Source organism: Cnephaeus nilssonii, assembly GCF_951640355.1.
Source record: "Cnephaeus nilssonii genome assembly, chromosome: 6".
Classification (NCBI taxonomy): Eukaryota; Metazoa; Chordata; class Mammalia; order Chiroptera; family Vespertilionidae; genus Cnephaeus; species Cnephaeus nilssonii.
In genome coordinates, this window is record NC_137077.1 from 67,031,340 (window position 1) to 67,047,127 (window position 15,788).

At 42.7% G+C, this 15,788-nt stretch overlaps 1 protein-coding gene across 1 annotated transcript in view; it reads left to right on the top strand.

Annotated features, from left to right (window-relative positions):
• Nucleotides 1-2,956: 2,956 nt before the first annotated feature.
• The window catches only part of TRHDE (thyrotropin releasing hormone degrading enzyme), a gene marked incomplete at its 5' end in the record, with an annotated part of 366,323 nt that continues 353,491 nt past the window's right edge, over nucleotides 2,957-15,788 (top strand). Inside the window, 2 exons of the mRNA XM_079775459.1 lie at nucleotides 2,957-3,864; nucleotides 15,123-15,396. Coding sequence (XP_079631585.1) covers nucleotides 2,957-3,864; nucleotides 15,123-15,396 — 1,182 coding nt within the window. The remainder of the gene's footprint in view (nucleotides 3,865-15,122; nucleotides 15,397-15,788) is intronic.

Sequence of the window (15,788 nt, forward strand, 5' to 3'; positions counted from 1 at the left end):
TTTAATTCAGAAATATCTGAGAACTGCATTTTAGTAATTTCAAAAGCACATTAAGCTCATTGATAAAAACAAGGAAGACCAGAAAAGGCCTTTGAATCTTTTCTTGATTAAAAGCATTTTAGAGAAAGGTCTTAAATATTGCTTAGTGAGTAAGCTTTTCATTTAAACTGTGGTTCTCAGACTTCTGGGGGTGGTCCCAGATTCCTCTCATAATCCAAATGAACTGAATCCATGGACTGTAGATCAATAATCCTGAACTGCCAGACTCATACCCTGAGCTCAGAGAAGTCTGGTAACCTGCTAAGAGTCACACAGCTCTTTATGCCTGCCTGTAATGTATTTCCTGATTCTGTAAAGAAAAGCAACAACCAAATTAGTGAACCCCAACTCCTCAACTCTTAAAATGCATACAACCAGATACATATGGACAACAAGAGCACAGAGATTTAAAAACAGAACAGAAAAAAGTAACTTGAACAGAATGTGGCATTTCCCTTGGTCTGTTGCTAACGGCCCACATACAACATGCTTTAAAAAACCCCACCCTGGCACTTCCTTTCATCATCATTTAAAAACGCTTCAAATGGACATTTAGAATGTATGGCAATGGACCTGTGTCCCATCTGGGGATAAACGGAAATGAGCTTTATGGATCAGGGCTACGTTTTCAGTGGTTGTCCTGCTAAAGATGATGTGTATTTGGTCTCTTCTTTCTGGTCATGCTTTAAAGACAAACACAATATTTTAATTGTATATTTTCAGGATTCCAAAGCAAGTAACATTAAACATTCCTTAAAAAAAAAAAAAAAGGATGTGATTTTTAAAATCCCTTCAGGATTTGAAGATGTGAAGAAATATAAAAAGAATTACTTCTTTCTCATTTCTTTCTTTCTTTCTTTCTTTCTTTCTTTCTTTCTTTCTTTCTTTCTTTCTTTCTTTCACTCTGAAGCCCATCACACTTGGTTTTATTAAAAAAAAAAAAGAGACTCTTACCTCTTAGTTGTTACCATTGGGATGGCTCTTTTCTGAATATTGTTCCAATTAAGGTTTTTCACACAAATTCTAAGGAGCCCAATATACTCATGTACACTCTACATATAAGTTAAAACTTCTCTACACTTAGACAAGGGTCCATATGCAGCCAATGGGCTAGGGACCTGTTTTGATGCTCCTGTTGCCAATAAACACTTTCTACTGATAACTATTTGGAAAGAGTTTAAACAATTTTCATGACAACACTAAAAACAGCAAAAAAGTAATTGTGGCTAGTTCAAGTGAAAAACTACCGATCATGCAATATATGTGTTCACTATTCCAGTAAGTCTAAATGGGGCTCATCTTCCCAGTTTTTCTCAGTCTCAAGTTTTTAGTCCTGAATGTTACACTGAAGGCATTGTATTTTAACCATGCCCCCAATCTAAAAATAGAAATTATTTGATAGGGGTGTGTGTGTGTGTGTGTGTGTGTGTGTGTGTGATCTTTTCTTTAGCCTTTATTTCTAAAGGATTCTAATAGTTCATTGCTAATCCTTCTGTTAATACTGCACACCTGGACACATCACACTGCATAATACACGCAGTTAGGCTTTGGAGAATTTATTTTACTTTACATACAATCCTCCAAATCCTCCCGCGAGCTTGATGTGAAACCTGACACCGCCAAGTCTCCCCACAGGATCTGCCTTTGCTCTTGGTGTTAATAGCCCAAGGCTTCCAGGATTCCTCCGGGGAGACGCGGTGAGGCTGAGTCGGGGAGAGGGGTGACTGCGGGGCTTGTTGCGCTGAAGATTTACAATGTACTTCTTGCAGGCGGCTCAGCAACCCCCTCTGTGGCTGTGGGTGTCTAGTGTGACAGAGAGGAGAAAAGCTCTCTAATCTCCCAGTGCCTGCCTCAGCCGCTCCGCCGCTCCCCTCCCTCCCGCCTTCCCTGCCTCCTCGCGCTCCCTCGCTCTCTCCTTTGCCTTTCTCCGGGAGTTTCAGTCCCCGAATGCAGCCAGAGTAGCCTGGGTAATCTAGACCTGGAGCCTGTGCACACGCACACACGAGCACACACAGGCACACGCACTCACACACACGCACTCTGGCTCTCCCCACGGGGATAACGAGGAAACCCAGGGCGTCATCTACCTGAAGGGGATGGCCCGGCCTGGCACTTCTTGCTCACTTGTGTTCTCCGGCCGTCACAGCAACATCGGAAAGAGGGAGGCTCGCCGTCCGGTCTGCAACCTTTCGCCGCTGGCCGCCGCCACCGCTTAAAGTGTCCAGGGAGAAGAGAAGGCTCTTCCAGGACAGATTCCCGGCGCAGCTCTGCGGCCCTGGGACCTCCCCCGGCTGCTTCACCCCCGTCGCTTCCTCCCCGGCCAGCCTCTCATTCCCGGCTGCGGGGTGCATGGCTCGGGCGCCCAGTCTGCCGCCGCTGCTGCCTCTGCTGCTGCGAGCACAGCCCACCCGGAGGACTGAACGCCGCCGCCGGAGTGGGGAGAGAAAGCGGAAGCCCTAACTTCCCTCTCCACCGCTCCCGGTCCTTTCCAGCCAAGGACCCGCTGGCAGGCTCCCGCGGCCCCGGGCGATAGCTCGGCGCAGGGGAGGGCGAGCCGGGAGCCGCAGGCGCACAGGGGCGGGGGCAGCATGTGCCCGGGCGCCCCGCGCTCGCCGGAGAAGTAGCGCGCGTCGGGACGAGAGAGACGCTTTCCAAGTTGGGCGCGTCCCAGAGCTCGCCACCCCGCGCCTCGGCCGCCGGTGTCAGGAGAGAGGCGGGGCTGATGGGGGGCGCGGAGGGTGCCGTCGCCTGCGGCTAGAGCCCGTCTCAAAAGCACCCAGGCCAGCCTCCCCGGGGTCCCGGCTGGCGACGCGCCCTCTACCCGCGTGCGCTCTCTGATGCCTGCGCCGGCGCTGGCCCGGGTGGCCAGCCCGCGGGGGGTGCTGGAGGGGGCGGGGGCGGGGGAGGAGGCGGTGTGATGGCCCTGGACGGCGAGCGGGGGGAGCAAGAGGAGGAGAAGAAAAAGAAGAAGAAGAAAAAGAAGAGGAAGAAGAAGAAGGAGGAGGAGGAGGGGGCAGAGAAGAGCCGCTCACCCTTCGCGGCCACGATGGGGGATAACGACGCCGCGCTCCGGGCCGGCGGCAGGGGGCTCTCGGACCCGTGGGCGGACTCCGTGGGGGTGCGACCCCGCACCACCGAGCGCCACATCACGGTGCACAAGCGGCTCGTCCTGGCCTTCGCCGTGTCCATCGTGGCGCTGCTCGCGGTCACGATGCTCGCCGTGCTGCTCAGCTTGCGCTTCGACGAGTGCGGGGCCAGCGCGGCGCCCGGCGCAGACGGCGGCCCCGCCGGCTTCCCGCCGCGCGGTGGCAATGGGAGCCTCCCGGGTTCTGCCCGGCACGACCACCGAGCCGGCGGGGACTCCTCGCCGCCAGACGCGGGCGGGGAGACCACCCCCGGGACCCCGTCCGCCCAGCCGCCGTCGGAGGCAGAGCAGGAGCCGTGGCAGCCCTGGACGCAGCTGCGCCTGTCCGGCCACCTCAAGCCGCTGCACTACAATCTGATGCTCACCGCCTTCATGGAGAATTTCACCTTCGCCGGCGAGGTCAACGTGGAGATCGCGTGCCGGAACGCCACCCGCTACGTCGTGCTGCACGCCTCCCGGGTGGCGGTGGAGAAGGTGCAGGTGGCCGAGGACCGGGTGGCCGGGGCTGTCCCGGTGGCCGGCTTTTTCCTCTACCCGCCAACCCAGGTGTTGGTGGTGGTGCTCAACCGGACCCTGGACGCGCAGAGGAATTACAACCTGAAGATCATCTACAACGCCCTGATCGAGAACGAGCTCCTGGGCTTCTTCCGCAGCTCCTACGTGCTCCACGGGGAGAGAAGGTACGGAGGGAGGCGGCGCCCGGCACCGCCCCACCCCGCCAGGCTGCGCTCACCGCTGGGCGGCCTGCGACCCCCGCGAACCGCCCGGCGTCCGGGAAGCGAAGGGTGGGGGAGAGAAGGCAAGGTGGGGTAGGCTGATCACCCAGAACCCTCAGGGTCCCCCAGGTGCCGGAGCTCTCACTGTTGCCAGCTCCACAAACTCACCAGTGGCGGACGAGGAATGTTAACCCCTCCTCTAGTCTGGATCTCCCTCCCTGTCCGTCCAAGTTCCTTAGCCAGCCAGCGCTGGGCTCTTTTTTTTAAAGAGTAGTGTGTAATCTGAGCGATGCCAGGGTAATGTCAAAAGTCCTGCCAAGTTACCGTCGAGGAAATATAAGTTAGTGACAAAAGGCCAGGGCAGCTGCTCATGGGGGTGGGGATGGGGGATTGTCAGCGCAGGAAAGGGCAGGGCAAATCCCCTTCCTACCCGACCCCCCCCCCCCCAAATGCCCACCTCGCCTATTATCTGGCTGGCACAGAGCAGAGAATGGGCTTTAGCTGCATAAAGTTTTCCAAAACTGGAAGTTGAGATTTAGAGTAGTGAGAGCGAGCCAGTCCGGTGACAGACTAAAGGGGCGGGGCCGGTGAGGAGGTCCTCGCGGGTGCCTCCAGCTCCAGCCCAAGGCAGTGACTGCAGGTGTTTGTTCCCGAGTTTCTGACTCCTTTGGTGACTGGAGGGAAAGCTAGCGGTCAGTCTCAAATGCCTTGCTAGCGAGTGCCTTGATGGTGTTTGGATTTGGGCAGTAATCTGTTTTATTTATTTATTTGAGAGTCTGTGGGTCTTTTCACCCACTTGTTAGAGCTCAGACTTGGGAGTCCAACAGACCGGGAGTCACATCCCAGCTGCAGACTTGAGCAAGCAGAGAAACCTGAGTCACCAATCCCTGACTACCTCTAGAGCTTATTGCTTAATGGATAACGGATGGGGAAATGAAGGCACAGAGAACTCACGTAACTTGTCCCTTAGCCCACAAAGCAGGGCTGTGTGGCTCCTGGGCCCAATATTTTTATTTTTAATTTGGGGATGATAATAATGAGACTCTCCTCAGGATTGTTGCAGGTGTCCATAAGCTAATAGATTGAAAATCACTTGACCCTCTACCTGGCATTTAGAGTATTCATTGTAAATGTTAACTGTTTTGAGTGTCCGTGGTAGTTAGCCCTCAAGCGTATTGCTGAGTGAATAAAAAAGTTATTCTTGCTTTTTGCCCTAACCCATTGCATTAAAAATAACTGATTAATTAAATGACTGTAGGACTTCGGAACAACAGAAAATGAGATTGGCAACCGTAGAAGCAGAGGCAGGTTGGATATTAGTAATGATGCCACTGGCAGAGCCTCCTTTGTCCTCAAGTCATTCTCCCAACTGCACTAAACTGGGCTCTGAGCAGCCAGGGTGCCTGAGGGCAGCAGGCTTGTCAGTGGAGAGCTGGGACGTGAACTTTGGTTTTCTGATCCCTGGGCTAGGGCTCCTGTTGTCTGAAAACTCTCAGCAGTTATTGTATAAGAGGCTGGGGGAATTTCAGTGTGTTCGGGGAGAACACAAATGCTTTATTATTTATAGAGTACCATGAAGTAACATCATATAAATAAATTGTCCAATGCTGTAGTAGTTGTATGATAGTTAAAATCTATAAGTGAATGTATAAATTATTCATTCTCCTAAGATCAGATGTGGACAATTTAAATCCCCTCCCACCACTTCCTCCAACATTCGAAGGCATGCAGATTAAACCCATGATCATATCAAATGGGGGGTTAAAGGCAGAGAAGGTAAATGTGCATGTTAGGTTTAGAAACAAACTTGTTGTATCCAAATGTCAATACTGGGAGCTGCATATCATTACTGATCAATCTGTGGTGAAGTAAGTACTTCAACAAATCCTGTTTTTTGAGCCATGCCACAATGTGTTTGGTGGAACTGAGCTTGTTTTGGGTCAGTGCTTTCAAATTAACAGGACTCTTGAAAAAGGCCAGATGTTTCTGCTTGACCCTAACTGATTTCTTATACCCATGGTGCATATTTGTATTCAAACTCTCTTCTTAAGGCTTCTCCAAAGATGCAAATAACTTGGTTGAAAGTTTAGTGCATATGTGGCCAAATTCTGCATCCCAATAGAAATGCGGAATTCGATGTTTCTGGAGATCCCAGCGTGGTTTTATTTCTAAACAGCATCTTAGAGAAAGTCTTGTTTCCCTTTTTTTTTTTCCTCCTTGCATACCAGAGTGATATGATAATTTCTTGGATGTTGATAACTGGAGTTGATAAGGCAAAAGAAATAAACTATTTCACAATTATCTCAACATTACATATATTAACATTTATCTTTGGTTGTTGTTATTACTAGAGCAACTGGGAGCATTTTTAAACATGCCATTATCAGGAACTCAGCCAGGGTTAAACTTTTATCGGTGATGTTTTCATCCCCAAAATGCAATGTAAATTGACATTTTAAAACACACTTTCCAAAGGACACCGATACAGACTCAGACTTTTCGTTTGATTAATGATTAAATACCTTGGTCTTTAGTAAGCCATCATTTTTGCCAATTTAATTATCAGATCATTTCTGCAATGAAAACAAATACTTAATCTGCCGATGAGGGGTCACGTTAAGCACCTTGAACTATTTAAAAGAGTAACACTACAATTCAGTCCCCTTAGCCTGTGTGGAAACAACTCCTGAATTTCCCAATCTGATTTTTCAACTCCTTGCTCAGAGGTCTGAGAGAAACAGTTTGGGTGAGGGCAGGAAAATTAGATTTCACCATGTGCTGGATACCTTTGAGCTCTGGAAGGCTTTGGAGGGGGCCTGGTCCTGTCCTACAGGGAAGACTTCTCTTTCCTGGCTCCCAGACTGCCCCGGAGAAAGGTTGGAAGACAAGTTCCCCATTGAAGCCCAAAGTTTCTCTACTTGAGCCAAATCCTCTCGTTTCTGTTGGCCATTTGGCTAAAGGGAAAATGGATCACTTGTTGAATACTGAAAATAAGTAAATAAATTGTCTTAAATTTGAAATGTTTACACACAGCAGTAAATTATCTCCATTAGGCAGAATACACAGTCACTTTTTCCTCAAGTGCGTGTGTAACAGGCAGATAAAAAGGGTGTGTATTTATGCCCTAGAATTCTATAGTAGAATATACTTGCTCAGAATTAGGTAAAAATGTTCATTTACCTGAAGTAATTGCCGCTTTTGGGTAGCCAGATGGTGAGCATACCCATGTTCAAAGTTGGGTACCTTAATTTAGATCCAGATGGTCTAACTGAAAGAGGAGATTTACCAAAGTAAATGAACATTTTATTCACTTTCAAAAGGGAGACTGTTTTTCTTTGACAAATCTTTGATTGGGTCTGTAACATGCCACAGTGCCAGAAGACAGAATTAAAATAGGTCTTTTTCTATCAGGGATTATTTAGAGAGAAACTGTGATCTCCAAGTAAAATGGGAAAATAACACTGCAGTTCTCTAAAAGAATTGCAAAAAAACAAAAACAAAAACAAAAAACCCAAAACACACTTTTGTGGAGAGCACAGAAGTTTTTATGGGTAGGCATTTGATCTTTTGTTGTATTAATATATAGGGTTTCATGCCTTGTCCTTTTTTTGAAATGAATTAATTAGTAATCATGATATTTAAATTAAAGCAAGAAAACGACCACATTGCTTTTATGTTGAAAGAAACTTCATTTCTCCCAGTCCCTCTGGTGAGGAAGTAGCTTTACACGAACAAGTTGCTGTATGTAGCTTTTTGCCCCCTACAGAAGGCTCTGAATTGAAAATTCTGTGAGAACTTTTTTTTATATGATTCCTTAATGGACTTAGCTCATTGTTTTCCTGTCAGGCACACATAACCATATGGCCAAATTGAGTCCAATGCTGCTGAATTTTGGTCTCAATTCAAAATGCCACCACTAATCTAAATCTAGAAAATATTTTTTTAAAAAAAGCTTTGACCATTTCATGAATCAGTCAGGGAGGAAAATCCATATAATGGGGTTTGCCTTGCCGTGTTTTTTCCATGGTGCCATCTGATTTGATCACCCTGGAGAGTAAGAAAGTATACAGTTTCTCTAAAAGAGTTAAATTAGTTCACCCATATTTTTATTTATTCAAAGCAACTCCAAATAGGGCCTATTTGCTCTGGATCTCTTTCAAGCAAAGGCGGACCTGTGACTGGCTTCCCTGTATTTGTTGGTCTGCACAACATGTTTATTTCCTTAAACCAAAGTTTGCCGCTGAGTCTGCGGATGGGCTTGAGACAACAGTACCAGGTGTCAGTGTAGGTTTGCTGTGAGGTGGTGACATTTGATTGATAATATTACAAGACTAGGACTCATTTACTTAAGCATGACTTCAAAGAATTATATAGAAAGATTGAGGAAGAAATAATTTACCTTTAATGCATACGTGTTTTATAGTCTGTAAGGAAGGCATTCCTCCGTCACCCCATATTCACCCCCCAGCCACCAGCGATCATCATCATCATCGTTGTCAGTGTTGTTCTTTCAATTTCTTTGCATGTCCTTTACATCCCCTCAGATTTGCAATAGTGGCTGGGTTCCTCCAGATTTTCAAAGTCCCATGCAACCCTGTTTTCTGCCACTAGAGAGTGGATGCTTTCTCCCATAGAAAGAATTTTACTGCATAGAATTTGGGAGAACATAAAAATGAAACATACTCCCTGCTTTTCTCAAGTTTCTGGGACAATATGAAATGATTCATAAACAGGCACAGCTAGAGGGTGGTGGCTGGGCTGTGAGGGTGGAAGAAGATTGGCACGATTGGGTGGGGCTGAATGGGGGTGAAGGGCCCCAGGCTCACCTGCCTGCAGGTGCACCCTCTCAGCCTCTGGGTGCTGAGTGCCCCGGGGTTAAGGAGCTCTGGCACTGGTGGTGCAGAGACGGGTTAACCCACCCCTCCCGGTGAGGCCATGTGTTGACTTGCAGGGTGAAGGTTTAATTTAATTATTGAGATCTTTGCTCAAAAAAAAATAAAAAAATAAAAATCAGAGGATGAACAAAGAATGGCATTTTAAAATGACTGCTGCTGGTTACTTTTTATCCCTTTTAAGCATCTGTTCTAGCCACTGTGGTTGTTTGCTTGATGGAAACGTGTGTGCGTGTTTAGCGTGCTTAGGGACTCTGGAACCAGACTGCCTGGGTTCATGTTCGGACTCTGCCACTGATTAGCTCTGTGACCTTGCCCAAGTTTCCTAATTGTTCTGGGTCTGGTGTCCTCATCTGGAAAATGGTGATAATGATAGCCCGTTTCACAGGGTTATTGTGAGGATTACAGGAGTTAAGAAATAAGGCATTTAGGACAGGCCCGGCAATTGGAAAGCACTTTGGTGGGTATTAATATTTTATGATTCTATGGCTGGAGAGCTACTACTTGGGTTGGTACGAGGTCAGGTAGGGCCGATGTATTGCCTCGGGGTTGCCCCTGAGGACCCAGTCGGTGGGGAAATGGTCACTGTGGGCATTCCTTCCACGGCTGTTTGCTATGCCACCTTAGCAGAGTTCAAAACACAGGAGGGCAAGGAACAGGGCCCTTTCACCAGGAGGAGGAGAGCGCAGAGAAAGGCTGTGGTGTTTCACAGCTAGGTAGGTCCCCAGCTTGGTTCAGACACTGAGGGGTGGAGAGGGTTGAGGGAGCAGGAAGGGTGTGGGGGACCAAAGGGATGCACATTCTGGGATTATGGCACTGCTCTCTACCAGTAGTGAGAACAGCAGAAACCAGCGATGGGAGGGCCGGGAGGATGCTCCCCTTGTCACGGGAAGCCAGGACAGCAGACAGAAGCATCCCCAGTACCAAGGGAAAGACACATCAGTCATTTGATATTGTTCCTAAGACTTTATTGGCATTCTGACAGTAGCAGTACTTTATAATCCTTACACCAGGCTCTGCCTCTTTCCAATATCAAACAAATGAGCCTCAGACACTAGTTTATTTGTTCTTATGAAAACCTAATATTATGGCTCAGGACAATAATGTTATGTATTCATAATACTCTTCATCAGTGGTGATCAAACACTCAGTATTCATTTTGATAAGAGTATTTAGTACATAAATAGGAAAACAATTATGAATGTTATGCTCTGTTTTTATAACACGATTATTCACACATGCTCCACTTCCTACATACATATTGCTGGCATTATTGCATTATGTTTTTAGTTTACTAGAATGGTTATTTAAAAAAATAGACTCCACGCTTGCTTATAGCACTGAATATTCAGCAGGAGTACTTTTCTTCTGAAATGGCAGAGGTTTAATGACTCATTGAAGTACATAAAAACACACAGTCTAAACAACATGCTTTTTGACTTAAAATGTTTTCTCATCGAGCAATAATTTGCATTTTGATTAACAACCTTAACTTTAAATGGGACATGTGTAACTTCCATGACCTTGTAACTGAGCCCATTTTACTATGAACAGTTGAATAGTAACTAGATTGCCATTAGAACTTTTCTTTAGATCTTGGGGGTTTTTATTACCAATATTAAACTATGACAATGCTAGGCAATTTGCAATCTCAACAGAAGCAAGTTCAAAGACCATTTTTCACTGTGCTGTGTGTGTGGTGTGCATAGAAGTGGCCAAAACGGAAACCTCTGAAATACGCCACACCGTTTGTGAGGTTCTCTTGGTTTTGGTGGGTTCCACAGTGAAAAGTCATGAATCAATTTTTAATACGAATCGTGCTATGCAAATGTTGGTTGCCTCTGCATATTTTAACTTTATAAAAAGGCAAACTGAAAATGATGGAACAGAAATGGTTTTGTATCACATACTGTAATTTCTTGGCAATATCAACCAACATTAATGCATTACTTCTGCTGAATCTTATAATAATGACCTGACACAAGTAGCTTGCCTGGTGAACTTCCGCAGAAATAAGAAGAAATCAATTCTTTATATCCTTCAGAGGCAACATAGAGCTTTAAGCTCTCCTTAGCTCAACCAAAATGTCAAATAGAGAAGTTGTTAAGAAATCAAGTAATTTATTTTAGATAGAAGAGAATTAAAATGCAGGTTTGCTATTCATATTTTTCTAGTTATGCTCAAGTGACGTCCTTGGAATGACACTTTCAGGATGTCACATTTGGAAGTGGAATTTTTTATGGTCATAGAGGGATTCATTAAAAGATTAAAAAATGATTTTGTTTTAAAAAGCAAGGGAAAAAAAACAGATAACAAAATACTTTCCCCCCATTAACTTCTGCCCCCTGCTGTTTTATTTTACTACTTGTTGTATTTACATATGTATTTCATATCTGTTTTAGATATATTAAAAGGTTTTCTATTTCTAATGATATTTTCGTATTTCTTCTACCTGGTGTCCTGCTACCTATTACCTCAGACTCACTTAAATTTATTTAAATCCAAACTCATTATTTTCTACCCCAAATCACCTTCTCTAGAGCCCTCTTTGATGTTTTTTAATGCCAGTAAGCAGGAAAGAAGCCTTATTTCCACCAACTGAAGACAACTGTAAAATATATGCAGTGAAGACTAGATTATATTTTGAAACCCAGCAGTCACTGTTGGGCACTGAGCCTGAAATCAGACCTCCTTGTTAGAAAGGAGAGTATCAAGGGTGAGAGAGGTGTTAGAGATGGACTGGCAATACTGAGATCTGATAAACCCAGAAGCTGTAAGAGAGCAGACAGGGCGCAAACTCAATATGTGAGTCAAAGTGGTTTTAAAGGCTTATTTTAGTGCTGCTCAGAGTCAATTTGCTCACTTCTCCATCGTCTTTGACCCTTAAAATACTACCTGGGCTCCAAGACCAATTCTTCCGTTTCCTTTAGTTCTTCAGGCTGGTAGTTCTCAATTGGGTCCATTTTGTCCCCCCAGGGGACATTTGCAATGTCAGGAGACATTTTGGTTGTCCCAACTGGGAAGAGGTGGTACCACTGGCATCTAGTGGTGGAGGCCAGGGATGCTGCTGCTGAACATCCTACAGTGCATAGCTCAGCCCTGGACAATGAATATTACCAACCTACAATGTAGTAATGCTGATATTGAAAAACCCTGCTGTAGGGGAATGTAATTTCTTCCTACATTTCTCTTCTTTGTCATGGCCTATTTAAGTATATATTTAATTTCTTTTATTTAGACTGTAAACTCCTTGAGGGAAGGATGCAAAGATATTTCTCCTCAGTATTAAACACTCAACAAATGAGAGGAACATGCATTATAGAACTTATAGGAAAAAGCTACCTAGTGGTAGTGTAATTAACCTCATCAAATTCCTGGAATATTTTATGTTTAAGTTTTGTTCAGTTATAGGATCTCAGACTTGGAAAAGACCTTACATGTAATCTAACCCTACTGCTCTTTTTTTACCAAGGGACTTTTTTTGATTTTCTAAATACTGAATTGAAATTCAATTGCAATCATCCTTAGGTGCCAGACTGTGAAATTGGTATTTTCTCATTTAGACGCTATCAGTGTATATTTTGGCCCTCTGTGTATAGATATATACTGTATGTATGAATTCATTAAGAATATTAATTGCAGAAAAAATCACTAAATGATTTCTTCAGTTCCTTTCAACTCTGAGAATCAGTTATTTACATTGCTAGCTTTACTAACACATTTACTTACTATGTAAGGCAAAAAGATGTGATTCTTTTGCATAAATATTTGGTTTATTAATTTCCCATTAGCCCAAAGGTATTTAGAATTTCTATATCTAATAAATTCCTACCCATTAATTACTTAGTGCTAAAGACACCTTTGACTTTTATATAATGACTAATACATTCTAATTGCAACCACTCTGTTGAACTCTTGTAGAACCTTCCCCATAGTATTATTAGTATTAGAATATATAAATATAGATATTCTTTTCAATTAGTTTGCAAAGAACTTAAGGGCAAAGTGGTTATATCTTTAAAAAAAAATTCTACCATGCACCTAATAATGAAGGGCAGACACTATCTAATTGTGCAATGACTGGAATTGGAGTTCTCAGATACTTTAAAAGAGAACACTTTTTTCATATATAAAATCTCATAGATATCTTTTAAGTAGCCTCAGTAGAGAAATATCAAGGTTGGTGGACATTTTAATTAATGATATTGAAAGATAAGGTTCAAGAACATTATATAAAACAAAAATATGTGATGAGAAAATTGTAAATGGGTACATTTTAACTAAAAGGTACTGATATTTAATTAAGCAAAAATCATACTGTTATCAGTAAAAATAATAGGGAAAATATTACCATGACTGGCAAATTTGGAAAGAACTTTTATTACCAACAGTTGAATTAAAATATTGTTTACAAATTATGGCTAAAGATTAATTTTACTGTTTTTGAAATATAATTACCTTTTATTCAGATATAGAAAAAGTGAATTCTAGACCTGGTTTTGCACTAATTGCCTGTGTAACTCTGGACAAATCACTTACTCCTACTGGAACTACTTTTTCATTTTAGAAATTCATGAGAGTTGGACAGTTTGTTTCTAAGATTGCTTCCAACTTTAACCTTATATTTTTCTGAAGATTTATAGTTAAAACTTGTTTTCCATATGTTGTCTCGTTTTATCGTCTCAATAGTTTTGTAAGGAAGTCCTAGAAAACATTACTGTTTTCCTTCTATTAATGAAAAAATAGGCTCAGGCAGTTAAGTGATTTATCCAACCCTGGTATGGAGCAGTCCAGTACTGTTTCCAAGATAACTATCAAAAACTCTTTCTCTGAAAGTCAGTAAACAATTAATCTTAAAAATGTATTATTTTTCCCTACTTCAAAACGAAGCTTCAAAAAGGTAGGCTCTCAATGATAAATGTAAGCTGTATCATTTTAAAATGGCCTAAACATTTACAACTCCTGGTTTGAGCCAAGGATAGCCAATAAGATTCAACACACACATCAACACCTATTGATTGGTAGTAGCTGACTGAAGTGCTGTGCTGAGAATTTTGAGGCCAAGTTCAGGCTCAGTAGGAAAGTGTGCCATGTTAGATTAACCATGTACATACCTTGGATGACGGTGAGGGGAGAGGTGGCAGAATTACTTAAGGGGGAAAGAGCTTTTTAAAGAAATAACTTTAGAACTCAGTAATGTTTTACCAAGAGTCTGATATTGACTTGCGTTATATCAAGTTTTGCAACTTGTATTGTTAAAAAAGTGTAATGAACTCTTGTCATGAATGTTTTCATAAATAATGACCTTTTTAAGTTTAAAGAGTGTCCTTCTTAAAGTCCTTAATATGAGCATTTTCATTTGTAACCATAAAATGTGAAAAAAGTTATTTCTAGTTAGCATTTTAATAAGCAGTTTTGCAGCTTGATCTGAAAACTTGAGGGCATTAAATATATTTTATATGTACACATTGATAGGTTTATTATACAGATATTTATTATATTAATATAGTAATATAAAAATATATATTATGAGTAGTAAAAAGCAATGGTGTCTACAGTACTCAATGTAAACATATGTTACAACACTCTAAGAAAGGTTGAAGATATTGTCAATCAGTGGCTGCCATTTTTTGACTGGCTGCTGTTTATTAACTGCCTACTGGGTGCTATTCATCTATTCACCATGATAGGTGCTTCACATTCTCTTTTTTCCCACCCTAAGCTTTACAAAAGCTTTTTTTCTGAGTTAAACAAGATTATTTTTATTTTAAGCAATGAACAACTACACTTTAGGTAAATTTAGTAATTGTACAGGATGGTATGGGTAAGAATGTTGTAGATCCAGAATACAGACCAAGTTCTGTCAGAATTCAAAGTCCATGTTCTTACTAAAATCAGGTCATGATGAAATTTGAGAACACAGATGTTTCCCAGTGATGGTCTATGTTCTATACATATGTGATGACAACTTCTGGATTTTAGTTTCACTGACTTTACATGTTGTTCAGCTTCAGGGAGGAAAAGGAGGCATGCCAAACAAGAGGATTATTAGTTTCCAGTGTTTGCCAATGTGATGCCAATGAGTTGTTTTTCTGTATAGTGTTTTGTCTAATAGGCACTGCTCTGGATTGAGAATTTACATTAATTGAGACAAAAACTTCCCCAAAGAACTTTTATTGTTGAGGAAATATGTGTATTGTGCTTTTATGCTATATATGAACTTAAGCTTGGTTCAGAAAAGGAAAGTACCTTGGAATTTGGCAATAATATGTTATGTGATCATAATTGAAGCCATATATGTAATTGGGAATGTCATTTTCTGTTTTTCAGATTCCTTGGTGTTACTCAGTTTTCGCCTACACATGCCAGAAAAGCATTTCCTTGTTTTGATGAGCCCATCTACAAGGCAACTTTTAAAATCAGCATCAAGCATCAAGCAACCTACTTATCTTTATCCAATATGCCAGTGGAAACTTCCGTGTTTGAGGAAGATGGATGGGTTACGGATCACTTTTCACAGACCCCTCTCATGTCCACATATTACTTAGCCTGGGCTATTTGCAACTTCACATACAGAGAAACTATCACCAAGAGTGGGGTTGTAGTAAGTATTTTAAACTTAATGATGTTTTTGGATTATATACACTCTGTAAAGTAATCTGGTTTCTGGATTAACAATGAATTAATTATTCCTATCCTCCTCACATTTATATAGCTGAATTCTTTCCTTAACCTTTGGGAGAAAAATTATCTTCCAGGCTTCAAAGAGTCAGAGAGGAATGTCTCTTCTATACCCAGCTCTCTTATTCCTTCACCCCCCCCCCCCCCGCAACCCCATTATCCCTGTCCCTCTTTATCTCCTGAGAATCTCTGGAATAGCTGTTGTTTGTTTGGGAAATATTTATATGATTGGGAAAGCTGCTTCATTTTATTGTGAAACATTTCAAATATACAGAAAATGTGGAGAATAACATAATACACTCTATATACTTACTA